Source organism: Ranitomeya imitator, chromosome 4, assembly GCF_032444005.1.
Source record: "Ranitomeya imitator isolate aRanImi1 chromosome 4, aRanImi1.pri, whole genome shotgun sequence".
Taxonomy (NCBI): Eukaryota; Metazoa; Chordata; class Amphibia; order Anura; family Dendrobatidae; genus Ranitomeya; species Ranitomeya imitator.
In genome coordinates, this window is record NC_091285.1 from 571,315,815 (window position 1) to 571,327,701 (window position 11,887).

General features: G+C 51.6%; 1 protein-coding gene across 1 annotated transcript in view; it reads right to left on the reverse strand.

Annotated features, from left to right (window-relative positions):
• The window catches only part of CHSY1 (chondroitin sulfate synthase 1), a 44,446-nt gene extending 33,242 nt beyond the window's left edge, over positions 1 to 11,204 (reverse strand). Inside the window, exons 1-2 of the mRNA XM_069766324.1 lie at positions 10,523 to 11,204; positions 3,408 to 3,903 (exon numbers count right to left, since the gene is read on the reverse strand). Of these exons, the coding sequence (XP_069622425.1) occupies positions 3,408 to 3,903; positions 10,523 to 10,854 (828 nt within the window). The 5' untranslated portion in view covers positions 10,855 to 11,204. The remainder of the gene's footprint in view (positions 1 to 3,407; positions 3,904 to 10,522) is intronic.
• Between the last annotated feature and the right edge of the window lie 683 nt (positions 11,205 to 11,887).

Genomic DNA, 11,887 nt, shown 5'->3' on the forward strand with positions numbered 1-11,887 from the left:
ATGAATAACTAAGAATTTATTAAAATGCGCAACTTGTCCCTTTGTCCTTCGCATGCGTCTGATGAAACAAGAGGTTCTCTGCTCTACGTGCACCATCTGTGGGGAAGAGCAAGCCCAGATCTTCTGACCCTAAATAAGACGCTGTTCGTTCAGGTCAGGAAGTGTGCTGTCAGACATTATAGCTGGAACATGGACTGTATAATACAGTGGTGTGAATAAGAGCCAAAGACACGCCAGAACGTTTATGCTGCAAACCTGCAAAAGTCCACGTGTTATCGCAGATCCACTGAGATTTTAGCCATTATATTGAAGAGGTAAAAGCCACAACGCAAACCCATGGCAATCCCGGATCTTGCCACAAAGATCATCCACATAAATTGGTGTCATTTACTACAGATTACCACAAATCTGCCATGCCTTATAGCATTACGATGATGTCCTCTTCTTGTCTTCACTCTGCGGCTCCGGCGTACTTTGTCTGTCCTGTTGAGGGCAGAGCAAAGCAAAATACTGCAGTGCGCAGGCGCTGGGCCTCTCTGACCTTTCCCGGCGCCTGCGCACTGCAGTACTTTGCTCTGTCCTCAACAGGACAGACAAAGTATGCCTGCGCCAGAGCGTGAAGACAAGAAGAGGACATCGTAAGAAGATGGGAGGCCCCGGACCGCAACGCCCATCGGATCGGACCGCAGCGGGACCGCTCCTGGGTGAGTATAATCTAACCTCTTTCTCATCTTTCAGGATACATCGGGGGTTTATCTACAGCATTACAGAATGCTGTAGATAAGCCCGTGATGCTGGTGGGCTTTGCTCACCTTCGATTTTGAGGGTGACAGGTTCCCTTTAAGACCCCATTCAACTGTATAACACTGTTGTAGCACTGGCACATGGCTGCTTTTGGCCACAAGACCTGCACTGCCATGTGTAAATCTAGCTCCAGCCTAACTGCACTGTACAGAGCCGTGCACCTGTATGCCCATCACATAACCAAGATAGATTGGCATCAAATGGCAGTAAATACCAGATGACCTGATATATGAGAGCAGGCGGAGAGCTTGAAAATAGGGGAATTGAAAGTTACATAGATATTGTAATTTTATTCATGCGAACGAGAAGTCAAATATTTCCATCTACTTGTGTTTTTTGGGGAAGGGGGAATTGCCTTGCTGCATCTGTTCACACTTGCCCAATTACTAGCACATAAACGTAACCGTAAAATCCTCCCAGAATGCCAAGACTATAATCTTCACCTTCCTGACAAGTGCTTTCCCAGGCTACGGAGATGGACACAAGACAGACCCCCTCTGCCCCACCAAGGGTCTGGATAAACTGCAGAGTGCAGGAAGCCAGTGCAGACAAGCTGCTTCCCAGGATAATGTCAGCTGGGAACTAAGCTGGCCCTAATTCCCCAAGTAAACTCATGACCCTGAAGGTCATAGCGAGCCAACACTAAGCAGAAGCGGACTGACCGACTAAACATAGAAGGATTGGGTTTTACAATCACCATTGACTTCACTTACCCCCCTTTCGCACAGTGCTCTGTGCGCACAGGCATTAACTATCAAATGAGAGGGCCGTGATCAGTAAAAGCCGCATGCACCTTCTAAAAGTGTAAAATTACTGTCATCAGCTTCTTAAAGACAGGGCACATTCAGCATTAAAAAGATGTGCACTCCCATGTAAACTTCAGGCACCATTCCGCGCAGGGTAAAACAGATTAGCATTTGCTGCCCTGATCCTAGTGACGTATAATCCAGCGTGCCGATTATCCCCTTCCATGCCAGGTGAGCATGCTACACAGCACGAGATGTGCAGCGCCCGCGGGGGAAGCCAGCGCCAGAGGGGTTAATGAGCAGGGGCACTGGAGTAACAAATTGCCAGAAGGAGAGCAGCCTTACTCCTGAGCATTCACTGGATGCTAATGAGAGACTCCATAAAGTGCTAACTGGAATCAGACAACCAGAGCCTGTGTTCTGAAATATTCCAGCCGAGAGCCTCCGAGTGCATCAGACGCAAGCCCCGCTCTTCGGGGATTAACAAAGTCTAGGTTTCCAAGCTGGGTGTACGAGGTAATGCAAAAACCAGGAGCTTCAGAGAAGGCAGGAGCACAGGGGCCAACAAAACGAGTTTCCTTTAGTAGGTCTCTACTTCTATGCCTGAAGAAGACACCCGAGTAGTCTGGAAGGCTTGCAATGTGTTACCGTTTAATGGTTAACTGAAAACATAACTGAGGACTCTCAAATTTTAATATTTTTCTATCTATTGGCTAACAAAGTTATACAGATATACGGTATATCTTTCCTGCAGCACTTCAATAAACAGCTGCCCCCAGTTAGGAATATATGTGGGACAGCAGCTACCTGTATCCTTTATGGGGCGCCGCCACTATAACCTACTGGATGTTATTACAATATTAGAGGGTGATGCGTCACGATTAAAATCTCACAAGATCCTAGTTCAGAGCCATGCAAAACCTGCCAGGATGGATTCCTGGCGCCTCAATCAATCAGTAGGCACGGTGTGCCGTCGTGGTTCAGATACGACACGTTGTTACACCTTGCCTACTAATCAAAAGAGGCGCTGGGGATTCTGACAGGTAGGAGATCTGCAGAGCTATGGACTAATGACGTGGTCATGGGCCAGGGTCTTACAAGTAGCCTTTTTGATCATGTCTAGTAGTCTTGGAATCTAAACATTTAAAGAAAATAAAGTCTGCAGCTCTCTATGGATACTAGCAGATCACGATGGCCTCATGGATGGATGGACGGACAGCCTCTGACTCCAATAATGGGTAGAATAAAATCAAAAGGCCAAAATATAAAAACTATGCTACTAAACAACTATAAAGATCTGCACCATTAATATCCTTGTATTTGTTGGTAGGATGAAACGAACAGAGTAGAAGAGTTCCTATATGAACTGAATATATAAATTTATAGGCTTCTCTTCAATAGTTGACTGCGTGATGGTCACAGGCACAGGGCAGGGACCTCTACGCTCCGTCCAACCAAATATTTGAGAAGAGACTAGCGAGCATTGCCCTCGACTTGGAAACTGAGCAGCGTTCTCTAATTAGCCATCTATAACAGTAAGTCCCTTTATCCGTATGAGAGGATTTGCTCGTTCTCAGTGGAAAGGATGATCCATCTTCATATCTTATTCATTTCCTGCAGACTGGACTGGAAATACTGTCATAAGATATCAGTAGAGATAAGCGAGAACCTCACAGGACCATCTGTAATTCAGCCCAGCACTCAGTATCTCATGGCACTTTCCTTATTATGCAGTCACATAGTGAAATCGCAGTGGCCTGTCCATGAAAACGTAAACCGAGTGCAACAGGCGATAACAGCACTTTACAGAGACAAAACATTATGTGTATAGTGTGTAGTAATCAGACAAGTACTAACCTCATAGGACCAGACACACTGCACCCCTGCGAACCTTCGGACACATCTACCGATTTCGACATCTTCATGCGTCGTGTACATCTCTCGTATGCACTGTCCAATATGTGGCACCATCCTGCGTAGGACCTCCCTGCTCATGATCACTCCGGGGCCACCCATGCAAAAATTTTCACCTGGTTCCAAGGCCAGTTTTCCCATCTCCTCTGTTGAACCAAGGCCAGTTTGCCCTAAAAACAAGGGCTCGCTGCTATTGAGGCTACGTAGGAAGCTCTCTAGACGGTCTCCTTTGATGTAGACGTCATCATCTGCTCTCATGAACCACTCGTACTGATCCAAGTAATGATCGTGCATATATTTCAGCATCATGAAGGACTTCTTTTGTGGAGGGTAAGAGTCGTCCACACCTTGCAGTGCCACAACTGGTATTGGTATAGAGGTGTCTGAGCCCTCACTTGAAAAAAATTCCACCTTTCCAGGTATTGACTGGGACCAAGTTCTGGAAAAACAAAAAAAAAAAAAACAAAACCAACTCATCAATCCAGGTCACTATTTAACAGCGATTAAACTTGGCCATACAACCAAGAGCAGGACATCTTTACCCTTACTTACCCAAAGTAGTGCCCACTTGTGAGCATGATAAACTTGTATGATAACAATACAGTTTTTCTATGACATGCTAATGCGTTCTAAGAGATAAGTGACAAATTCAGCTCTACTACACCCTCTCCTCCTCTACACCATCTTGTGAAAATGTGCTGGCCTAGATTTACTACCACTACTGGCCTACCCGCAGTCATATGATACTTGTGAAGTTTTCTCCCCTTAGTCAGCGTCTGATGAGGTAAGGAGAACAGAAGGAGACCTGAAATCTGCAGGTCACTAGGTATCATCAGTGCATTTTACAATCCCGTACACTACATTGTCATTTTAATCAACTGCTCTCATCGAGGACACCCATACTAGCCCAAAGACAAGGGAGTTACAAGGGTCTCTGTTCTCATCGGGGTGAGGGGTAAGACCGTGATCTAGTAGCATAAAAGCCTTGGAATAGTAGACTTGGGTACAGAAACAGCATTCCTGCAAGGATGGACCATTAAAACCACACTCTGCATTGAGAAGAAAAGAACCGCTATCCCCTCTCCACAAAAAATTGGTGTTCACACACATGGGGGACGCGCAGCAATAGAAGAAAGTGACACTGTTCTGGGGTGTGCAAAACCATAAACCTATGTTCTTATCAGACCTAAAAAATAGATAAAACGTTGAGTGGTGGGATTCCAGTCACTAAACAACCAGAATTTAATGTGCATCGCTATGTGCACAGGATACAGTGTTCATTTATACATGGCTGCTCCTACCTCCATACTGGTGCCGACCAGTGATCGAGAATGAAGAATACATCTAACACATGACAAGTAATGGGAGATTTGTGAAAACAAGAAATAAAAGCTGACCCCTTCTTTCCTAAACCTGGACACCTATTGTCCGAGTATGGATCGTAATGTCCCGGCCGTCTGTAGATCTATACCCATGAGGGGATCAAGTTTGGATTGGGAGACCAACAACCAGGACAAACAGAGGTCTGCACTCAAAGACTGAATTTTGGAAGTTTAAAATCGGCCTAAACAAACAAACAAAAAAACAAAAAAAAAAACAAAACAAGTGCAGATTCTTTTGTGAGTAGTATTAGAATTAGTATACTTGATCTCAAATGTTTTTCTTGTCACAAGTCCGGTAAGATGCTCATTGGTCAGATAATGTATCCTATTAGTGGTCTTAAAAATAATCTCCTGGTGTAAACACAGGATGGGCTGCCAAGTATGCAGCTACATGGAGGCCGAACAATCGTATTAACAATTCGCATCAGCACGGCAAGGACCCCAGAAGAGTGCAGAGCGATTCCTGATATTAGTAATCAGCGCTAATTATGGGTACAACTGATCTTTATATAAGAAGGGCTCGTTCATCCATACATGGCGTTACCGTGACTTCAGATATCAGGGTGCGCCACATTAAAAGGCAACAAGCACTTATACCCACTCCATTCAAGGCTGCCACCACCATGGGCAAGTCTAGAGTGACCGGGATCTCGGCACCGGGCTACATTACAGTCAGATTAATGCTCACCACATCAAATACCCATGGCCATACTGATGCCAATTAGCCCTTGTGTAAGACTCAAGCATGCAGAAGAATTGTTCTGGAAGAAAACGGTTTGTCGGCAGCACTGGATCAGTGATCATGGTACACTGCAACCCAAGACACCTCAGCCGATAGCGGCATCAATGCTTAATCACCCAGAGATAAGCCAGAAACCGAGCCAAAGCAATTACATTTATTGTAACGTGCAAGTCATTCGCATCAAAATGTGCCGCCAACTATATCACCTTGTACAGAGTGTACACATCAGAGAACCCGGATAAAGGGGACATTCAGTTACCGGTAAAAGATTCAGCATGGGGGTGCCCTACTTGGCTTGGGAATTTGGCCATAAGGCATTGATGATGTACACTTAGACTTGGCATGACCCGTGCCCACATTCATAACTCAGTCAGAAGCTCCTATTGGAAACCCAAAAGGACGAGCTTCAGAAAAGCCTTCAAGTACCCAAGCTGGGGCTAACACATGACTTTTTAAGCCAGACAATAGAATACTATTAATATTATAAATAAATAATATTATTATTATACTACTACTCTATTGTGTCTGGCTACGCACCACATTAGAAGGCCGGGAGGACTGGCCAACTTTGGAGACTTTGTCATACAGTCCACTTACATTCAACCTCTAAACACAATTACGGTAATTATTTTGGTCACAATTAATGGATTTATGGGTTATAAAGGAGGAGACCCTAGCCAAAGGTTACTCAAGTACTAATCCAAGACAACATTTTAAGTCAGGACATACTCTAAGGCTGTGTGCACACGATGCAGATTTGGTGCAGAAAAATCTGCTGCAGTTCTGCACTAAATCTGCATCGTGTGCACATACCCTAAGGGTATGTGCACACGTCAGGCTTTTTTCCTGACAAAATCCGGAGAATTCTGCCAGAAATCCGCGTGCTTTTTTTCTCGCGGATTTCTCACGGAATCTGCGCGTTTTTGACACTTTTTTGCACTGATTTTTTGCGGAATTTTTGCGGATTTTTCCAGAATGTCCATTTTGATAGGAAATCCGCAGAAAATCCGCAAAGATAGAGCATGTCCGGATTTTTGCGGTATGCGTTTTTTTTTTGCGGAAAAAAACGCTAACATATGCACAAAAAATGCGGAATGCATTCTAAATGATAGGATGCATAATGTTAGCGTTTTTTTTAGCGGATTTATAGCGTTTTTATGGCGAAATTCCGAAAAAAAAAACGCTAAAAATCCGGATGTGTGCACATACCCTTAAAGTGTAAATGGTTCAGTATCAGGAACGAGTAATCCAAGGAAGGACAACATCTGCAAGGAGTTTGTATGGAGTGGGGGATGAAAGCAAAGACATACTGATAAGGAATCTACATTGTGAGCCACAATGGGGACAGCGCTGATAATGTCTGTGAAAGCTGTGGAATTAATGGCGCTATATGAGTAAAATATACGCATGTACATTTATCTTACAGCTCAGAGTGACAGAGGCTGGAGCATTTTAGGACCCCTGCCCACTATAAACAATGGCACTGTCCCCCTCACGCCAGCTTTCACCTGGTATATTGTATACAACGTCTGCTGAATAACTGACCACCTCGGTAACAAGGTAGAGAGAGATAGGACGAAGGCACCGACGACACGGAGGAATGAGAGAAGCCCAAGGACCCACAGTACAGAAGTCTAATCAAGTGTCCGTACTCTGCCAAGGGAAAGCTCCAGTATGGAGAATACAGCACATCAGTAATAGTCCGCACGCTGGGACCAGTATGAATGAAGTGGTGGGCCATCATGCACATTGCCACACAATTCAAGAGTCAGAGGGTCTGACAGAAAACCCAAGCACAAAATACATGATAGACCACCGCGTCACTCAAATAATGGATTTATGTCACCAGTAAATGAGGTCACAGTATCTGTGCCTGATGGTTCCCCAGACTGCGGCCATGAGAAGACTGGCGTTTACAATTGTCATCCACGTGCCCCATTAATGAAGCCATGTAAAGTATTACACACAAGCCCGATGTCCGCTGGAAGCCACAGTGTAATGGGCCATGGGAATTATAGCTACACACTGGTCCGCTCACCACAGACCATTACATGGAATACCAACCTTACCCAGCACTGGCATCATGGGCAGCACCATGCCAATATCCCAGCATCTCCTGTACTAGTAACAACCACACCTAATACACTACAGAGGTTATTATGTGCCCTCCCCAATACCCCTGTATGTACCAACGAGGGGACCGACCCAGCGACCAGATATACCAGGAGTCTGATCGTAAGAGTTAAGTCTATAAACTGTTCCCTATGTGTCCCCCCTGGTAACGATGTAGTGTACACAGTGATGCCCCTCAGTAATGCCCGGTGTATGCATTGTGCCCAGTGATGCCCTTCAGTAATGCCCGGTGTACAAACGGTGCCTGGTAATGACCTTCAGCAAGGTCTGGTGTACACATCATGCTCAGTGATGCCCGGTGTACACATCATGCTCAGTGATGCCCGGTGTACGCACGATGCCGCCCAGTGATGCCCGGTGTACGCACGATGCCGCCCAGTGATGCCCGGTGTACGCACAGTGCCGCCCAGTGATGCCCGGTGTACGCACAGTGCCGCCCAGTGATGCCCGGTGTACGCACAGTGCCGCCCAGTGATGCCCGGTGTACGCACAGTGCCGCCCAGTGATGCCCGGTGTACGCACAGTGCCGCCCAGTGATGCCCGGTGTACGCACAGTGCCGCCCGGTGTACGCACAGTGCCGCCCAGTGATGCCCGGTGTACGCACAGTGCCGCCCAGTGATGCCCGGTGTACGCACAGTGCCGCCCAGTGATGCCCGGTGTACGCACAGTGCCGCCCAGTGATGCCCGGTGTACGCACAGTGCCGCCCGGTGTACGCACAGTGCCGCCCAGTGATGCCCGGTGTACGCACAGTGCCGCCCGGTGTACGCACAGTGCCGCCCAGTGATGCCCGGTGTACGCACAGTGCCGCCCAGTGATGCCCGGTGTACGCACAGTGCCGCCCAGTGATGCCCGGTGTACGCACAGTGCCGCCCAGTGATGCCCGGTGTACGCACAGTGCCGCCCAGTGATGCCCGGTGTACGCACAGTGCCCAGTGATGCCCGGTGTACGCACAGTGCCCAGTGATGCCCGGTGTACGCACAGTGCCCAGTGATGCCCGGTGTACGCACAGTGCCCAGTGATGCCCGGTGTACGCACAGTGCCCAGTGATGCCCGGTGTACGCACAGTGCCCAGTGATGCCCGGTGTACGCACAGTGCCCAGTGATGCCCGGTGTACGCACAGTGCCCAGTGATGCCCGGTGTACGCACAGTGCCCAGTGATGCCCGGTGTACGCACAGTGCCCAGTGATGCCCGGTGTACGCACAGTGCCCAGTGATGCCCGGTGTACGCACAGTGCCCAGTGATGCCCGGTGTACGCACAGTGCCCAGTGATGCCCGGTGTACGCACAGTGCCCAGTGATGCCCGGTGTACGCACAGTGCCCAGTGATGCCCGGTGTACGCACAGTGCCCAGTGATGCCCGGTGTACGCACAGTGCCCAGTGATGCCCGGTGTACGCACAGTGCCCAGTGATGCCCGGTGTACGCACAGTGCCCAGTGATGCCCGGTGTACGCACAGTGCCCAGTGATGCCCGGTGTACGCACAGTGCCCAGTGATGCCCGGTGTACGCACAGTGCCCAGTGATGCCCGGTGTACGCACAGTGCCCAGTGATGCCCGGTGTACGCACAGTGCCCAGTGATGCCCGGTGTACGCACAGTGCCCAGTGATGCCCGGTGTACGCACAGTGCCCAGTGATGCCCGGTGTACGCACAGTGCCCAGTGATGCCCGGTGTACGCACAGTGCCCAGTGATGCCCGGTGTACGCACAGTGCCCAGTGATGCCCGGTGTACGCACAGTGCCCAGTGATGCCCGGTGTACGCACAGTGCCCAGTGATGCCCGGTGTACGCACAGTGCCCAGTGATGCCCGGTGTACGCACAGTGCCCAGTGATGCCCGGTGTACGCACAGTGCCCAGTGATGCCCGGTGTACGCACAGTGCCCAGTGATGCCCGGTGTACGCACAGTGCCCAGTGATGCCCGGTGTACGCACAGTGCCCAGTGATGCCCGGTGTACGCACAGTGCCCAGTGATGCCCGGTGTACGCACAGTGCCCAGTGATGCCCGGTGTACGCACAGTGCCCAGTGATGCCCGGTGTACGCACAGTGCCCAGTGATGCCCGGTGTACGCACAGTGCCCAGTGATGCCCGTTGTACGCACAGTGCCCAGTGATGCCCGTTGTACGCAGTGCCCAGTGATGCCCGGTGTACGCACAGTGCCCAGTGATGCCCGGTGTACGCACAGTGCCCAGTGATGCCCGGTGTACGCACAGTGCCCAGTGATGCCCGGTGTACGCACAGTGCCCAGTGATGCCCGGTGTACGCACAGTGCCCAGTGATGCCCGGTGTACGCACAGTGCCCAGTGATGCCCGGTGTACGCACAGTGCCCAGTGATGCCCGGTGTACGCACAGTGCCCAGTGATGCCCGGTGTACGCACAGTGCCCAGTGATGCCCGGTGTACGCACAGTGCCCAGTGATGCCCGGTGTACGCACAGTGCCCAGTGATGCCCGGTGTACGCACAGTGCCCAGTGATGCCCGGTGTACGCACAGTGCCCAGTGATGCCCGGTGTACGCACAGTGCCCAGTGATGCCCGGTGTACGCACAGTGCCCAGTGATGCCCGGTGTACGCACAGTGCCCAGTGATGCCCGGTGTACACAGTGCCCAGTGATGCCCGGTGTACGCACAGTGCCCAGTGATGCCCGGTGTACGCACAGTGCCCAGTGATGCCCGGTGTACGCACAGTGCCCAGTGATGCCCGGTGTACGCACAGTGCCCAGTGATGCCCGGTGTACGCACAGTGCCCAGTGATGCCCGGTGTACGCAGTGCCCAGTGATGCCCAGGGCAGGCCGCTCACCTGTACGCAGCCACGGCCCGGGTGGGCAGGTATTTCTGTGCAGTCATCACCCCCACGAAGAGGAAGTTCTTGTCCGGGGGAATGCCGTCCTCGCCGCCCGGCTCCAGGGCTCCGTTGTACGTGGCTTGCAGGTCTCGCCAGCTCAGGTCCGTCCTGCTCCCGGGCTGCCCCCCACATCCCGCCGCCGGTCCTCCTAGCGCGGAGCGGAGCCGCTTGCCGCTGTACCGGTGCAGCTCGGCGGCCCGGGGGATGATGAGCCGGGAGGCGATGAGGAAGCCGAGCACCAGCCCCAGCAGCACACTGAGCCACGAGCGGCGGCCCCGAGCGGCCATCCCTGTGTGTGCGGGCAGCGTCCGAGATCAGCGCCTACAGCCCGCGTCCCGTCATGTACCCGGAGCCGCACCACGGTCATCTACGTGCGCCCCCCAGCGCTGCTCCGGTACGCGCGACACCGGCTCCCTGCAGCCTGCCACGACACCGCCGGGCAGGTCAGCCGCTACCTATTGTCCTCCTGGCGTCCCCTCCCGCCCTCAGGCTCACAAGGCCGGCCCGACACGCTACTCCACTCAGGCCAGGGGGGATTCGGGGGCTCGGGGTGGCGGCCCTCCGCTCATGCCGGTGTATCAGTCCTCCAGGTCCCGCACACACCGGCCCCTCACTGCACACAGCTCCTCACGTCACCCGCGCCGCGGCTCTTTAAGAGACAAGACTAAAGGACTAGGGAATGAACCCGCCCGGCACCCGTACTGCCCCCGCTGATTGGCTGCTAGTGAGAGAGGCCCCGGATCACGTGACGTGAGGAAAAAGCAAAACTTTCGCTGCTGCAACTGCCAACACTCAGTACTGTGGGGGCCGGGCTGTGTATGTGGAGGCTGTGCGGAGCAAAACCGCACACTGTGCCGGGCTGTGTATGTGGAGGCTGTGCGGAGCAAAACCGCACACTGTGCCGGGCTGTGTATGTGGAGGCTGTGCGGAGCAAAACCGCACACTGTGCCGGGCTGTGTATATGGAGGCTGTGCGGAGTTAACCGCACACTGTGCCGAGCAAAACCGCACACTGTGCCGGGCTGTGTATACGGAGGCTGTTCGGAGCAAAACCGCACACTGTGCCGGGCTGTGTATATGGAGGCTGTGCGGAGAAAAACCGCACACTGTGCCGGGCTGTGCATATGGAGGCTGTGCGGACCAAAACCGCACACTGTGCCGAGCAAAACCGCACACTGTGTCGGGCTGTGTATATGGAGGCTGTGCGGACCAAAACCGCACACTGTGCCGAGCAAAACCGCACACTGTGTCGGGCTGTGTATATGGAGGCTGTGCGGACCAAAACCGCACACTGTGCCGAGCAAAACCGCACACTGTGCCG